General features: G+C 39.0%; 1 protein-coding gene across 2 annotated transcripts; it reads right to left on the reverse strand.

Moving 5' to 3' along the window:
- Positions 1-1411: 1411 nt before the first annotated feature.
- Positions 1412-12944, reverse strand: Kr (krueppel). Of its 2 annotated transcripts, none has more exons than XM_089085556.1 (3): positions 12429-12944; positions 9196-9771; positions 1412-8742 (listed from the first exon to the last, which is right to left on the reverse strand). In XM_089085556.1, exons 2-3 carry the CDS (start codon positions 9735-9737, stop codon positions 8184-8186), a joined length of 1101 nt encoding a protein of 366 aa, XP_088941682.1. In that variant the 5' UTR covers positions 9738-9771; positions 12429-12944; the 3' UTR covers positions 1412-8183. The 2 variants fall into 2 exon arrangements, with proteins under 2 accessions (XP_088941682.1, XP_011632683.1); XM_011634381.2 differs by having other exon boundaries at positions 9196-9801.
- Between the last annotated feature and the right edge of the window lie 5386 nt (positions 12945-18330).

An 18330-nucleotide genomic window follows, 5' to 3' on the forward strand; every position in this document is an offset into this window, starting at 1 on the left:
CAATGCCGCGTAAGAAACGCTCCGTCCGCTTTGTCGCGTGCTGCCAGACTTTCTTGACGTGTTGGCACAGTTTTTGACAATGGAGCCAATGCCGCGGGAGTAAACTTATACGCCTGCACGTTGTGCAACGAGAGGCGACGGTCCCCCTTTGGTTTCTCCGTTCTGAATTCGGCGCTTACTTACCTTCCGCTCGTTCATTCAGCGACGGCTAAAAAATAATGATTCTTACGATAAATTAGATTATAGATAAGAATAAGAACGTCATCGCGAGCTATAACAATTCGCGTCTTGTCAGATTGTCGGTAAAAATAAATTTTATAATCTAAAAATTAAAATCTATAATGTTTTAAACAATAAAAATAATGACTCACGTTAAACTTGATTAAATGTAATAATTATTTGATGTATCTTTTGTGATCGAATAGATGCTAGAAGATAAATATTATTACGTATATGTGATAGATTCTGTTCAGACTTATCGAAAGAATTAAAAAGAAAGAAAAAGGATGAAAACAGAATGAAGAGACCGCGCAGGACTCGAGAGACTGCTGATCTATGAATTCGAACGATTCAGTCTGACTCGATCCGCTGCATCTGCCACGTGCCCCCATATTACAGCATAATGTGTCACTGTGCCACGGTCGCGGCACCCCTCTCTTCAGCCCTTCAACGACGCCTGCAGCTTCGCCCGTCGCTTCATCGCGCGTGTATGGAATCCTAGATTTTGGAAACTCGAATAGCACAGCTGAATGCATGTCGCGACGGTCCTCCATCGGGGAGAAAACGCACCGGGGAAGGTGGAGAGAGACGGTTTTTCAACATATATTCCCCCTCCGGTCACCCCCTTCCCGCCCCGGGGTGGCCGCTTTCGTTTCTCGGTGTCTCTCCACTCCCGTTTTCTGAATCAACGAGCGAACCCATGATGCAACCTCGGATGAGTCGTGAAAATATTGTCGCCTTTGTGATGCTCGCGACACTTTATCCGAATTGCGGCAGTCCTTCGGGAAATAACAATCCCTGATGATAATGTTTTATCGATGACACCGAAGAATTTCGACGAAATCCCAAAACGCAAGAAAATGCTTGCGCAGAATTATTTCTTTTCACCTTTATGCAACGGTTAAATATATTACAAAAAAATTAAATGCAATTAGACTGAAATAAAATAAACTCGTGCATATAACGTCGGACTTAAAAGTCAGTTTAATTTCGTTCGATCTAACGTTGCAAATTCTCTTCATAAATATTCATAATAAATAACAATTGCAATAATTATTAAGTTATATCTACCTATAATTATTTACATATAATTTGCCTCATTCTTTCGTAATTATTCTATTAAATTATGTATTAGAATATGTATTGAGTGTTAGAATGTAGGTTGGGTTGCGAAATAACTTAGATTTTCGAGAACGATTAAACAGTGAGATTTAATAATAAAAATAGCTTGACAGAGTAGTCAATGGAACATTTGATAACTGATTATAGGATTGTGTGATTGCAAAGATCGGGGCACGAAATTACGAGTAAACACGTACGATATTAAGGGTTTCCTCTCCTCGCTTTACTGTTATTCATAATAAGAATTCAAAATTGGCAGCAATGTAGTAATAATGATAATTATTACAATTAGCGTTACTCCCTAGACGCGAATTACTTACAAAACAGTTTATATCATATTTGTACGAACGATATTTTTCTCACTCACTCACTCACTCTCACTCTCTCATTTCCCCTCTTTCGCTCTCTCATTCTCTCTTCGCAACACACACACGTCACTTTTCTTATCTCTCTCTTTGCTCTTTATTTATTATAGGAATATTATTTTAAAATCAGTCTTGTGGTTGAGATATATTAGGTGTATGGTGAGGTAGTGTCAGTTTTCCATAGTATACGTACAATGCCGCTTGATCTGCTTGTTCGCGCTGTATGTACATTGCGTATCGAGCGTTGAACGATCAATATGCCAATATCGTTTTTTTTTTTTTAACTAAGTATCGGTATCGTTCTCGAGAATCCATCGCGGACCATGTCCCGGCCCGCGGGATCGTCGACAATGATTACCGGGATAATAGATATCGCGCGAGCATGCCCGCGACCGGTAACGTAACCGTAACGTCACGCGACGGACGATCAAGCGGCCGTTTGTCGCTCTACAACCGTAATACCAATTTATCTATTATTATCTATTACTTCGTGAGACCGTGTTCCGTTTCACATTTTTCATACGTAGAGGCGTAAGGTCTGAATTTGTACCGTGTTATCGTTAACGTGCGCGCGCGGGTCTGAGCGCGGCGCCGAGCGGACAGGGGCGAGCTTTATTGTCGCGCGGCCGCCATGTCGCGAGAGAAATTGGCACTGGTTTCTTTTTCTTCTTCTTTTTTTTTTTTTGCGTTTAGCGGTGTGCGTTTCTTAGATGTATGTCCGCGCACGCACGCTCGGACTTTCTCGCGCGCGCGCCACACGATTGGCCGTATAAAATTATAGATATAAATTTAATTACATAGATATATATATATATAAAGAAGTATACACATCATCGTACATCCCCTTGTTTCCGAAACAACTGGGAGTAACATACGGAGTACGGAGTGCGCTCGCGCATTTTGGCAGAGCTACTCTGCTGAGATAACGAAGAGATTGTTACATTCAACGAGATTCGATGAGCGTACCATGCGCTCTTCCGTTCGTCTTCTTACGCAGAAAGAAGCTAGGATGAGTCGAGCTATAGCGGAATGCGAGGCTAAGATGCGAGGAGCAATCGAATATCAGAGTTCATTAATAAACGTCAGAGTTTAATTCGTTTAAGCGTCCTGTATGTATGCGTGTGCGCGTAAAAAAAAGAAAAAAATCTGTACCTGTTACGGTGAAAGTGATCAATTGGTGTTCGTACGCTGGTAAATCGCTGGTGATTCCGTAGAATCATTGGCTACGTCGGTGTATGTAATAAAAATTTTGAATTACGTATATTCACTGGGGTGTGATTTTATATATCAGATAAAATCGCCATCGCGGTTATTATTTTATAAGATAGAGTCGTCGTCATCGATCATTAGTGATGAAATTAAACAATTTTTGTTGTAATATCACCAGTGAAGGAGAAAAGGACAATTTATAAAATCATACGTAATTGCATGTGAGGTGTTTGAATTTTTTTTTCATTCATCAAAATAGCCAATGATTCTGCAGGATGGCTAGAGATTTGATAGGATCACCGAATTAGATGCGTTTCCATCGTAACAAATCGACATTTTTATAGAATTCATATATAAGGAACAGATAATCCTTTCCATTTTATATATATAATTTATATATATATATCTTATATATATATATATATTTTTTTTAAAAATATTTTTTAAGCAATCCAAATATCCAAATGCTTCCCTATGCCCCGACTATCCATCTTATCTATATTAAGTATATCTACATCTTGGTTCGAGTTCTTAAATCTAGTTAAATTATTTTTTTGTATTTCTGTTATTTGTAATCATGTCAATTCGATAATATCTTATTAACAATATAAGATATTTTTTTATATTTCTTTATCTTTCGTAGCATTATCTTTATATGTCATCACGTACATTTCGATTCCCATCCGTACCACGTACTCCCAGTTCGAGCATATACATCGCATTAATACATTACTACTCGACACAAATATATATATATATATATATATATATATATATATATATAATATTTATATATATATATAATATGTATACATAGTTTTTGCACGTTAAGAATAAGAGGACAACAACAATAATGATTACAGATAGGACAAGCGATAACCTTATTCATTAATCACGATGCTTAACGTGATTCCTCGCCTCGTCGATATCTCAGACATTTTCGTTACTGTGAGCCAAGGTCTGCTTACAAGGAAACGAAAAAACAGCGGGCCGGATGCTCGCGCAAACGAGCCCGGCAGGAACGTAAGTTACAAACAGCGTTTCGGAACTAACAACCATTAACTAGGAATCGATATTTCTTCAAGGTACTTCTTTTGCATTCAACATCGCGCGGAGTGCGTCGCGTTACGCCGAGCAGAAATCGGATAACTTGCGGCTCAATTGCCCGAAGGGATCTCTTCGACTCGGTAACGCTCGGCAATCGCGATCGAACGTTAGGAACAAAACTAGGATGCGGTATCCGGTTATTCGGTTTTGATTTTCGACCGACCGTTCGAGTTACCATTTGCCAATTTGCTGATTCCGTAATCGCGACCGTCGTCGCGTTTCGGAGGGTGCCGTGAAGTGTCACCTGTGTAAACGTTGAAAACGTTGAGAACGCGCTTGGGGTAGCGCCAATTTCGTGAAAACGAAACAGTGGAAACAACGGACGACTTGTACCGAGCGAAATGATTAACGCGAATCGACTCGCCGCGAGGCGTCTTCGTGAAAGATTAAGCATGGACTGAGGTCGGGTACAATTTCGGCGAGTTCAAGCAGCCAAATGCGGCGGGAGGGGAAAGGAGAACAAAAACAGATACATCCTATGCCGATGCGTTTCGCGAAGTTCGCGAGCAGGCATAGAGATCGCTTTCGTATGCGCCCGCCCCCCGCCGACATTCGTGCTCGAACCCGGCGAAATTACGAGCCGTCGTGCGTCGATCGCTAATCCGAGGACGTCGGGCGTTCTTTCGCGCCGTTGACGACGTAATCGTCACCCGATGATTAGGCCGCGTGACGAGGGAAGGTTCTTGCTCGGAGCGCGCGCACGCTCTTGACAAGAGAAACTCTTCCGCGACGCGCCGTCCGATTAATCGCGGCGCCTCTCTCGTCGCGGGTCCCGGCCCGATACGTCGTCTCCTCGTCGTCTCTCCTGTCGCCCGAGAGGACCGGTTTCGAGCCTCGCGATTGTTGCGGATTGACCACAAGTAAATTCGTTAAGCGCTCCTCCTGTCACGCGGTACCGCCGGTACGCTCGTTCATCTGTCACTCCTCTCGACAGAAAAAGAGGACACCCGGGAAGAGGGAGAAAGACACTCGCGACGCTTACACCTGTACACTTCACTCCTCAGACGGTCCTCTACCCGAGGGGAGGGGGGGGGGAGGGGGGATGCGATTCCTCTATGTACAATAATATACTCGGGAGTTTCGCGGTAAGATTTGCCTTTCTTTTTCGGGGCACGAGATCGGGGCCTGCTTGACCTCTGTCGCTTCTTGCGTGTCTCTGATGGCAGAAAATATCTCGACGGTATCGATGTAACGGGCGCATTCGGCAGAGGTAACGTTTATATATGGTTTCGCCGGCAGCCGGGCCAGATTCGCGAGATCCGAGAAATGTAAAGCCATCGAGATTTGACTTGCTACCTGACGACTGTCGCGGAGCCTCAACGATTGAGTCTCAAACGATGTCAAAATCAAAATTCTAAATCATTTATCCTCCGGGATTATATCGAGATAACAACATACATTCAAATAAACATGTTTTATTCTGCATTTCTGAATTATATATTATTTTAGTTTTCCTTCTGAGAGGCTGGTGGTATTTCCTGCGGAATGCGACCAACGAAATAGGTACGTGAATGAATCGACAAGAAGGTGCATTACCCTTCTTTAAAACTAATCTACGAGCGAAATCTATAACGTAATAATAAAACAAATAGTAGTATGAACGTGATCTCCATGTAGAAAAAAAGCTCGATCGAACGAGACATTGCAAAATGTTTGAGTGCACGAAACGCGAGAAGAAAGAAAAGGAAAAAAAATAGTATAACGAGAATTATGAAAGAGCCTAACGAATAGCAACGAATGAAAAATAAATCTATTGCTCGTTTTAGAATGAATGTAATAAGATTACAAGGATACAGCAAGAATTAGGATCACCGCCTGGTGCTCGCCTTTACATTTGCAAAAATTCCAAAATGGCAAAAGCAATGGCATCATGATTGATTTTAACTGTGTCGTTCTTTTTAAAGATCCATAAAAAATGTTTGAGTCAAATTCCGTTAAAATAGTTTAAGTATGTTAAAAATGACAATAAAAAGAATTAAAAAAGGAAAAGTCAAAAAGAATAAAAATACGAGAATAAGTTTGAGGTTTTCGAAATATATGTATTTTAAAAATAAAAGTAATAAAAATAAAAGGAAGAAAAGATAAAATATAATTCGTAAAATAGTAGTGCATTGCTTTTTACATTTCGTGAAAATAAATTCACGTCGGATTTGGTATCCTTTGGCCAAGCACTGATTTATTCGCGTGACTTCAGACACTTTCTTTAGTAAGTTGTACAGAAACTGCGTATATATTTAAAAACGAGAGCTTTAAATCTGCGGGATAACTCGGGCAATTCAGAATATATCTTTCTCTTCTTACAAAATAGTCGAACAAAACAGTTAAAAGATAAACGAGGGCAATATGGTCTTTCCGATTATTTTCGAGCAACATTTCGAAGAAAGTGCTTATACCTCCCTTGTGCTTACTTTCTTCCTCTTTCTCCGTTTTATTTTGTAAAGACGTGGTTTATATCCCAAAGTGTTTCGTAGCTCTTTATTGCATAGGACTAATAGAAAAGTGGAAATGGGAGCATTTTTCTTGTTTCAATGTTGCGTCACGTCTATTCCTAACAATACGCATCTAGGTGGTCCGGAAATTCGCAGCGGTGAAGATAGAAATTTGCATACATGCGATGATATCCTTACACGAGTAAATCAAACATAGCATTCAATAGATTTAAAAAGCAAGATGGGGGTGAGATGAGAAACCTAGGAAAGAGGCCAGTTACCGGCTGCAAAATTTTTCGGTGACATCGGTCTGCGAAAACTGGTTCGCGCAAAAGACGCGCGCCGGCTGTGAAGAGAAAAGAGCAAAAAAAAAAAAAAACCAGTTACATAAAAAGCTTAGGTCTCTCTTTGAAGGGATCTATGATGGGACCGGGTGCGCGCGTCCGAAGGATAGGAGGCGGAAATCGGAGAAGCAGATCTCGATTATGCGAGCCTCTCATTCTCTGCGATCAAGGCGAAACTGGAGGAGGTAATGGAGGTGAAGATGGGTTTGAATTTTAAATCGAGTAGCCCGGCGATCGCGATTTTCCAGCTTGCTGAACCGCCAGGGACGCAAGTATCGAGTAACGTCATCCTATTTAAAAATTGACAAAAAACACGAATTTACTTTCGCGCTATTAAATAAATAATTTATTTATTTTAATTCGTGAATTTACGTTATCTCGAAAGTTACTCGGCTATTGCACGTTTGGAAATCTCTCGCAGATGTGTGGAATGTCTCGTGCACCCGAATGTCCGGATTATTTAAGCGACTCCGGACAGAATGCTCGTTCGATCGAGATAGTGTGATTAATAAATCTTCAAATCACAGAGAGAAACGTAACAATGTGACGATGTGGTATAGATACACATGGCTAAAACACATAGTCGGAGAAAACACGGAACTCGCGACAGCGACAGTGGACCGACGGACCGCCGTCACTCTTCCTCGCTACTTTTTACTGTCAGAGGAACTTGTATACCAGTATATCCAAATCCGAACAGCTATATTCTCCCTCTCTCGTCGATGCAAAGCGTGTAACGCTCACTAAGAACGCGCATACTCTCTTTCTCTTGTTCTCCATTACATTATCCTACCTAACTATACTCACGCACAGAAAAATACATACTGTATACTGTATTTAAGTAAATATTACTTGTCACAAGTAAATTTCAAAAGTTCATATATCCGCAAATTTACCATAAGTTCATTCATCATAAGCATCACATTTATTCAGAATATATTCTGAAATCTTAGTAAGTGTAATACTTAAATAAAGAATATCAAATTAAACTAAAAAATCGATTTGTTTATTATCAAATATTCAAATCTGATTGAGAAATTTTATTAATATTAATTTAATATTCTTTAGAAAAAAAATAAATTCTTTTTCTAAGATATGATAAGTTTTTTTAAAATTTGTGAATAAGTATATTTTAAGACTTGCCTAGAATATTCTTCGATAAAAATAATTGTTACTTAGAAGAAGGAAAGTAAACTTTTCACTAGTTACTTTTCTTAGTAACAGAATGATATTTTTCTGTGTGTACATCAAGTTTTTCAACGTTCACGGTTGTCGAATAAAAGACATTAACAGACAACTACTACAACGATTACCTAAATGTACATTTCCGGAATGCTGACGTCGGCATTCAGCGATGAACTGGTGCTTTCGTCAGAGTGCGATCTGTGCTAAGACGATTTATTCATGGACAGGTCCTCGGGTTCCGTTTGCTCCGGCAAGTCAATCGAAGTCTCCGGCGGACTTAGCGTCATCGAGGGATACACTGGACCGTTGAGCTCGGGGTTAATTGGTAGACCAGCCAGGCTCCTCAGCGTGATGAACCTTCTCGTGGTGATCTCCTCCGGTTCCTCCTCCATTGTCTGCTCCCCGTTGACGTGGGCGTCGCCATCACCGTCGGCGTTCTCCTCCGAATCGTGGCTGTCGCTGTACAACGACGCGGTTGATTCGACGTCCGGCGACGATTCCTGCGTCCCGCCATAGTTCTCGCATTCGAACGATTTCTCATTTTTGTGTATCAGCTTGTGCGCCTTCAACTGATTCGAGTCGCTGAATTTCGACGAACACCCGGGCGAATTGCAGGCGTACGGGCGATCGCCGGTGTGTATGCGTTCGTGACGACGAAGATTCGCGACCTGAACGAATTTTCGATCGCAGTATGTGCACTTGTATGGCTTTTCGCCCGTGTGGAGTCGTATGTGCGTTTTCAGGTGATGGTCTCGAGTAAATCTGCAAAATCAGAGATCATCGATGAAAGTTGAGATTGTCAAATCCTAAGACAGAAAGAACGGCTGATAAATCTAAAAATTTGATACAGATTTGAAAATAATTTTTTTGGACTATCAAAATTATTATGTAGAACATTTAAACGTACTGCAATAATAATAATACTACAAAAATTTGTTATTTTTTAATTTAAGCAGCCAATTAAAATCCGTATATAATTATTTAAATCATATATAATTATTTTGAAAGCCAACAATATTATTTTCGGATCTGTATTTAGCTCAAGTTTTAGATTTGTCAGCAAAACTATTCTCTCCATGCATGAAAAGAACCGTATAAAATGTCTTCTCTATAACTCCGGATATTGTGACAATGATCTTTCGCGAGAATTCTTTCCGTCGTGACTTGGAGAAAAATTATACGGAGAGAAAACATGCGATGATTAAAGATTCTCACCTTTTCTTGCACTCTTTGCACTGGAAAGGTTTCTCGCCGGTATGTATACGCGCATGATTTTGCAGCACATGTTTATATCCGAAGGGCGTATTGCACACTCCGCACACGAAACGTTTATTCCTCGTCGTTTCCGGACTGGTTGAAGGGCTAACTCTGCTTGTGTCTGCACGACCCCTCCTGACAATCCTGTCATTGTTGTTGTTATTGTTGTTGTTATTATTATTACGTTTACGATTGTTACGTCGGGAGGAGGGTTTTGTGTTGGGGACCGGCGATACTCGTGTTGGGTCAAAGGGAGAAGGTGGCGAGGATGCGATTCGCGGTACCCAACTCCTGAAGAACTCCTGCGAGTAGAGCGACGGAGATGTCGCTAACGTGGCGTGTAGCGATACGGGATATCTCGTGGCCATCAGGATACTAGTCATTCTTGTTTGACTAGCGATGAGTTGTTCTTGCGTGATCGGCAATCCCGTCGTAGGATCGGGCGCAGAAAATATCATCTGCGGTGCACTTTCCGGCTCCTTTTCGTCGTCCTGCATCATGCCCAGGCGCTGACTGATCAGGAATTCTGGACTTCTGAACAGTGGTAACATGTAACTGGAAAAACTAATTCATGCGGATATAATTAAGCTTAACACTAAACGTTCAATATCTAATATGTAAAATCTATGATTATGCTGAAAAAGATACTTTATCCGTGTCTCGATCGTGATAGCTCGATGTAAATATAAACGTAAACGGGTAATAATTTGAAATATCGAAAGTGTCCCTCGGCGGCACTTTTGTTAAAAGTCGGCGCGACCTGGCGAAATTAGCGATCACCCTGAACCAGAGGGATAGGCATATCAGATGATCGCGCAAGTGTGTGCAACAATCTGCGAATTCAAAGACCTCGCCTCGCGCTTCTTTCCTCACATTCTTTTTCTCTTTCTCTCCCAGCCGCTACCCGCGTGCTCCTTCCTCACTTTCTCTCTGTTTCTCTATCTACCCTACCACTCCCGACATGCCCTCCCACACATGTCGCTCGCACGTGAGGTTACTGGATCCTCCTCCATTCACTCACACTCTCGGCTACGCGAGAGTTCATTCATAAGGCTCCGGCTATCCACCTACGCGTCTACGACGTACCGCCTCTTCGACTCGGGGCCAACGACTTTATCGGCGTACGAACGTCCCCGCTTATCGGAATGCCGATGTCGCGCCTTGAAATCGACAGGAGCATCCGTCAATAAAACGTGAATTCACTCGCCCGGATTTCCAAAGTAGTCACGGAACACAAATTCTGATGGTTGATTGAAAATCTAAATCACTTGTAGCGATATTGCAAAATAATCTAACAATAAAAAATACATAAGATGATATATTCAAATAAGAATACATAGATATACATAAGATATATACAAATAGGAATACATAACAATACAATATACACAAATAAAAATATATTCCTCAAAATAACGAAATGTATAGAGATTTCTAAAAGTGTGACGTAAACTTGCCTCTAAGATTAGCAATATCGGGCTTGCGTGTTTTCTTCTCTGACGAACAGTTCATGATCGAGCGAACATCAAAGCACGGTTGCTCCGCAGATCTTTTTATGAAAAGCTCCTACGCAGTGATGGTCGCAGCTTCTGAAGGGTTGCCCTTAGGACGCGAATTGACGTCACGCGCGGGGCTCGTCTTCGTTAGCTAATATTTAGAGAGTTTTTCCTCCGCCCTAAAATACCCTTAACGGCGACCGGGATCCTTACAGCCTACGATTGCCGTTTCTTGGCAACGCGACGCCAGGAGTACCCGCCCCCCGCTTGCGTCTACTCCCTAATTGGTCGCAACCCTTGTAGTTCTACCGCGAGTACTTTCTCTTGGAAAGGAACGGAAAAAACCGTCGGAAAAACAAAATTCGTTTCGCGGCGCGATGCGACGAGCGACGTCTAAAAATAATCGCCGCGATTGCTTCGGAATGTCCGGCATACTTCTTTCGTAACGATCTTCTCGCCTCGTCTCCATAAACCGCGTTTTTCTTAAACTATCGGGATTATTCGACCTTCCCGATATCGAGTATATATGTCAAAGTTTAAATTTTTTAACGGGAAACTCAATTCTTTCGTAACCCTTAAGTATACAAAACCATTCCCGAGACAGCACTTTCTTTTTTAATCATAAATATTCGGAAGTGCAAGGATTAAATATCGTGATTTGACGTGACAGAAGGTTTGTATGATTACGTACAAAATGTAATCTTTTCCAATCCTTTTCTTTCCTTTTGGCGAATCCTTTTCACGAAAGTTCATTGTCTCGGTTAAAAGTTTGGAAAGTTTCTGGTAGCCTTTTAAGCCTTTTGCACACCAGGCAATTTTTTTTAGCTATTTTTCTATCTATTGTGTTTTCTTTTGCAATTTTGTTTGCAGTATTGTTTTCATGCAGAAAATTTTAACCGCATCTCGAGACAATGAACTTTCGTGAAAAGGATTCGCCAAAAGGAAAGAAAAGGATTGGAAAAGAATATTACATTTTGTACGTAATCATACAAATCTTTACCTTCTGTCACGTCAAATCACGATATTTAATCCTTGCACTTCTGAATATTTATGGTTAAAAAAGAAAGTGTTGTCTCAGGAATGTTTTTACTGTATACTTAAGGGTTACGAAAGAATTGAGTTTCCCGTTAAAAAATTTAAACTTTGACATATATACTCGATATCGGGAAGGTCGAATAATCCTGCTAGTTTGAGAAAAACGCGGTTTATGGAGACGAGGCGAGAAGATCGTACGATAACATTTTCTCAGGGAAATGTGAAAATCGTATATATCTTTATCCTGGGAAAGGATCCGGAGTGTATTGTTCCATCGAGCGATTTAGCGATAAATTTGCTACCGCATTGAAGTTAAAAGTCTGGCAAAATTATCGAGAGAGACCGATTCTAGATTTGAACTCAGGATCCCCTTACAAATCTGACACTTAGTACTATCTGCACGACCACGACAGCTCCTCTCTGTTAGGTGTTTATAATCCAAATCTCTTTCATGACCGCTCGTCTAATTCTTTTGCAACAATTGCTCAATTAAACAAATTACGAAAATAAAAAAAAAATGTAAAAAGAGCGATGGGAAGAAAAACTGAATTTTGCTAAATAATTCAGTGAAAAGACGGATATAACATTAAACTTCAATGCGGTATTTCCCTTTCTATTCGCACAAAATTCCAAATCCGTAAAAAGAAAGAGAAAAGATACCTGCATAAATCTGCGCTTCGCGCAGGAGAGTGCCAGGCTACGTCTCGTCCGGTCGGCTCTCCTCACTTTGATATATCGTCCGCTCGTTCCAACCACAATGTGTTCGACTCGCGATGAGATGCAGAGACGGAGGCGCGAGATTCCGACGTGACGCTGCACCAACGGCGCTATTAAAACAAAAGTCGTCGTTTATCGCCAGTCTCGCTTGTTTTTCCGTCCTATGGGAGGAACGAGGAGTATCCGAGTGGGATCCAACACAGATGCTTCTGCGAGAACTGGCGAACACTCGATACACCGGTACGCCGGTTACGAAGCGAGCCTATCGACGCGTCGTCAAAGTACCGTCTGAAGTATACCGTCTAAACGCTCTTAGTTGATTACTATCCTAAACGGTAATTACGAGCGAACGAAACGGAACGGAGCGATGTTCGCACGGGACGACCGACGAACAGAAATAAACGGTACTAGCTCTGGGCTGACCTAACCCAACACTAAGTGACAACCGAGTTCGCTCGCTAGTAGTCAAACATCCCCCACCCCTACACGTCCCAGTCAGCCCCACTACATGCCGCTCCGTGATCCCCACCAGGCGTCGCGGCGCGTTACCCTCTCGAATCGCAACCCCGGATGCGCGAGTCGCCGAAACGCTCCACGTCGCTGGGGTTAGTCTGTGCATGGAAGATGGAGTACGAGGCGCGACAAGAGAAAAAGAGGGAAACAGGTATAGAGAAAGTGGGAGGAAAAGATAGGAGAGAAGTGACAGAGGAAAACGAGAGGGTGGCCGGACGAGGTAGAAGGAAAGAACGACCAGAAAGAGACGTTATTGCGTAGAGAGAGAGAGAGAGAGAGAGAGAGAGATGCAACAAGCATGAGGGAACGGCAAGGGAAAGAGCGGAGGATAAGAAAGTTCAGAGAGAGACAGAGTGAACCTGCGACCGTGATCTCTAAGAGGGTTGGCGCGTGTGGAGAGCATGCTTTTTCCCCAAGGAGGTGAAGGAGAAGGTGGGAGATCGCCTAGTCTCGTGGATGAAAGGGGGGGTAAACGGGTGGCGAGAGACGCGAAGGGTGCGAAGAACGAGATCACGGCGGGTGCGTCTCACACGGATTCGAAAGTCGGACGAAAGGTTGCTCTCGAGATCGCGCGCCTCTTCTTAAAATTGCAAGACTCACGCGCAGAAAATGCAGAGGAAATTGCGAATTGAAGGAATTGAAAATTTTCACACTTCTCTAATCGCGCTGCGATTAACATTGTCTTACGATTGTTCATTTCGATCGCTTAATCGCGCTTCTTCTCGGGAAGCTTTTCATCTCGCGACGCGAATTCACGCGAACGTATACATTCGTTATTTTATGTGTTTGTTGAATATATCGCTTTTGCAATATTGACAGTTCTACGCGTGCACGGCGAGCTTTTTCAAAAGTTCGCCGCGGCTGTCGATATTTCAAAAGCGGTCGATATAAATTGCACAACGATACGTCCGAGAGTCTTCGAGATTATGCGAAAGAGTACTGTTTATAACATTGCGTAAAAGGCAAATCGGTGTAAAAAATATGAAAATCAACGGTCGTTAATATACCGCTACTTTTAATAAACGATTAAGTTACAATTATCAAAGGTATCTCAAATTCAACTTGCAAATTCTTAAATCAATTTGATTATGGTTTATTATGAATAAATCCCTTTGAGATTTTTTTAAGTTTTTGCTAATAAATTGTTAAATTAAAGATTGAGTAAAAGAAAGACTTATTATGTCCTATATATTGGATGCAGATTTACTTTGAAAATTCTTCAAAAACAACTTCTTCTTAAATAATGTTATTTTTCGTAATAAATTTTTTTCATTTTACATTTTGCTACAGGCTATATCTTTCCCTTTTATAATGTTAAAATTCTTTTCACTTCGATTGTCTTAATTGTAAAACGCTCTTTGAAAACAGGAAGAAAAGTGTAAGGTTAAGAATTTACTTTCTTTTTTCGAATATTGTTACATTTTATATGTATGAAGGTCAATTTTCATTTAAGAAAAGAAATTCCACAAATTACTACAATATATTATAGTTTTACCTTATTCAAAAATTTTATTTAGTATTTTTAAGATGGACATCAGTAATTTTAAGTTATCAAGTATGATAATTTAAAATTATTGATATATGACATGTCTAAATAAAATTATTTAAAAAAATACTTTGTCTTATAATTTTGCTATAATTAAATATAATAAAATTTTTAAAAATATTTTAATCTTGTAATTTTGTTATGTACATCATGATAATGTAATCACGACGCAAATGTGACTAATAAGATTACAATGCGATTCAATTCAAAAGCCATTGTATCTTTACGATAAAATAAACAAACATGATAATTTGTAAGGAATTCTCAAAAATGACAATTGACTCAGAAAAGTGACTTTGATAACAATATGCTCGGAGCTATACGGAGCTACCGTCTTCTGTTTTCTCGACAAAACGGAATCAGCTACGATAAGCGACGCGGTCAGGAGAGAGGGAACGTCAGGAGTGCACGCGCGGCACTCACGCTTGCTCTTCCATCTCACCTGCTCGCGCGCGCGCGCGCGGGGCGTGCGTAGCGCGTGCCTGTAACCGAGAATTCATGACGTAGCAGTCACCATCACACACGTATGTTTAGCCGCGATAAAAAAATAGAAGAATACTCCTCGGATCCCCCCGTGCGTGGATGTCACGCATATACGCGTGAACGAGCTCTCGCGCGCCCTTCGTGGCACGCACGAGAGAATCGCGCGTGCAGCCACATCGCTCCGTGTCGGTGTGACACTCGCACACGTGAGTAGATACGCATGTACGTTGGTGCAAGGGTAGCGCGAGCACTCCACCCTGTCAGCCGCCTGTCGTCGCCGTGGAGACAAGGACGGAGATTCGAACGAGCGAGCGAGCGAGAGAGAGAAACGGAAAGAACGACTGAAAGGCGAGACGTCGAAGGCGAACGTGAGAGAGAAAGAGAGAGAAAGAGAACCAGATAAAAAAAGAGAGAAAAAAAAGAAAGGGCCGAACGCAGGGAATCGGAGTGCGGGATCTGGGGCGATTGTCGAATTAGTGAGTCGGCCGATCCACAAGAGGCTCCTTTCCGTGTTACTGAAAATACCTCTCTTCTTTTTTTTTTCTTCCTTTCCTCTACGTATTTATCTGCGTTTTGCAGATGCGCCGGATCGGAATGCGCGTTGATCGAATTTGATTGAATTCTACCAAATGACGATTCTGCTACAGTTTCATTTACGGCGGGTGGTTATTGTTCATTTGTTCGTATCGAGTACTACAATCTGAAGATAATTCTGGCTTTTTTAAAATTGATATGAAATTGCGCTATTTAATACGGGTGTTGCTCCCGACTTTCGGATCGCATCGAACGAACAATCGATCGAGAGACTTTTTTTGTCTGTCGAATGTCATACGTTTTGGGATTTTTCGATCGAGGGGAGGTCGAAGAGGCGGGACAGATGAAGAGAGAAAGAGAGCTGTGAGTATGGCGCAAAAGTACTTCCGCATACAAACCTGACAAAATATTATGAAAAACCGCAGGCAAACAACCGAACTCTATATAACTCGCAAAGTGTTCGGAATGGATAGAGAAAAAAAATTTATCTTCAATTATATAAAAATATTTGTTGTGTAATATATGAAACGATAGAGAATTAATTATTATGTAACATGTAAATTTGTTCAAAATTAAAAAAAATATATTGAATAATAATAAATTGAAAAGAAAAATTTAGCTGTGGTTTTGAGCCGCTACGTTTCAAATTCATTAAAAATAACAGCACGATTAATGACATAAACATTTATTTCTACACATATATATATATATATATATATATATATATATATATATGAATTAAAAATTTATAAACAATATATATAATAAAATAAATTATATATACAAATTAAAAAAATAAAATGATATTAGATGCCTATCTTATCTTGCCGAATATTGCTTCCTTTTGTTCTCAGTTGGCATCCTTATTATTTATTTAATAATATTTAATATTTTAATATTTTGTACATAACAATATTGCATTCTTTATTGCTTGTATTTTTTTTTTACTTGTTGAATATTCTCAGCTTATGTATATTGAATTGATATAAATAAAAATTTTATATCTTATTTATTTGTCTAAGAAAATATTTAATAAAAAATGCTATCATACTTTAAAGAATTTTTAGATTTTTAAAGTAAAGATTTTGCATTTTTGACAGATTTTTTTTTATCGATTTGACAAATTTTCGATGTTAATAATCAAGCTGTGCTATTATTTACATTTATATATTCACACGAAGAAAATGTACAATAGGTGTATTGTTGATTATTTACTCCTAATCATAGATGTCAAAGAAACAAAATATGCCTGACAAATTATTGTGATATTCTTCAATGCTTTTATTGTACCTGTTCGGTGTTTTTGGTATATCATAATTTGCCTAGCTTTATTTCAAAAAAAGGAAAAGATTTCTCTCAACAACATAGATAGAATCATTTATAACCTAGTCCTAATACCAAGAGAATAATAAAATAATTTCAATAATATAGTGCCCAAAATATAATGCCTAAAATTTAAAACTTCACAAGAAAATTGCACTGTCACACTGATACAATTACTCAGTCGTTACTGATTGCCAATCAATAAGAATATACATATTGTAAACGTATGTGTGTAAATAAACACATATTTCTGAGAAATAGTTAGAAAAAATGAAATCATATTGTATGCATTGTTTAACAATATATTAACAAGTAGAAAAGCATGAAAATTGAAAAATAAAAAATTGACTATATTGTTGCTTATAATAAGAAAATATTATTTCTTTATTCGATACTAGATTGATAATCGAGAATATGGCGAGATGGTTACGTAAATAAGACACTGAGTGTCCTTATTGATTACAACGTAACGATTTTAATTAAGAAATATTTAAAGTTGAACAATTAAATCTTTTGAAATTTATGCACTCAAGCATGATATATATTTTATAATAGTGTAAGTGTAGAAGTTATATTTTATCTAAAATATATTTCATATGATATTTTTGATAGTATGAAACGCTATGTTCGAATACATACAAATTCAGTTTAATTGATCAATAAACACATTTCTTATTTGAAATCTATTATAGCTTTAACAGGTAAGAAATGTAAAACTAATCAATTAAACTGAAATTTAGACTCTTAAGCATATGTTGGAATAAGATATTTTTATATTAAAAAAAGAATCAAAAAATTCACCAATCATATCAATTTTCTCTTTTATCAATTAAATAAAAATTAAGAAATCTATTATTTTATCTATATATTTTACAAAATTATATTTATTAACTTTTGAAAATAAGTACTTCCAACTAATTGTTTCTAATTTTCTGTTATCGATTGTTAATTGGTTGTTCGGAATTAATACTCGATAAGTTATAATTCCAATAAGGAATTATATATAAAATAAATATATATATAAAATTATTATATTATATATAAATTGAAAGATTTAATATTTAATATAAAAAATGTACGAGACCATTAAAAATATATTTTATGATATTGATACAAAAACGATTGAAATAATTAAACAAAAATAACTAAATGATTCAAATAACATTAAAAATATTTAAATAAAAAGAGCATTTAAAAAATAGAAAATGCTCGATATTCTTAATTAGACTTTAGTATCGATTATAAGTGAATCCCGTATGTTGAGCATTTTTTTCTACGATACAAAATATTTAAATAATTTGATTTGTTTTTAATACTGAAATATATTCTTTTTTCTCTAATCGATTGAGTTTGTATACTGTGGTACAGTCATTCCAGATCAGAGGAAAACGGTTAGAAACGTTTTCGCGTTTTTGCGTTCCGTTCTGGAACACCGTCGAAAGAAAT

Source organism: Pogonomyrmex barbatus, unplaced genomic scaffold, assembly GCF_055798465.1.
Source record: "Pogonomyrmex barbatus isolate J1 unplaced genomic scaffold, ASM5579846v1 scaffold10, whole genome shotgun sequence".
Classification (NCBI taxonomy): domain Eukaryota; kingdom Metazoa; phylum Arthropoda; class Insecta; order Hymenoptera; family Formicidae; genus Pogonomyrmex; species Pogonomyrmex barbatus.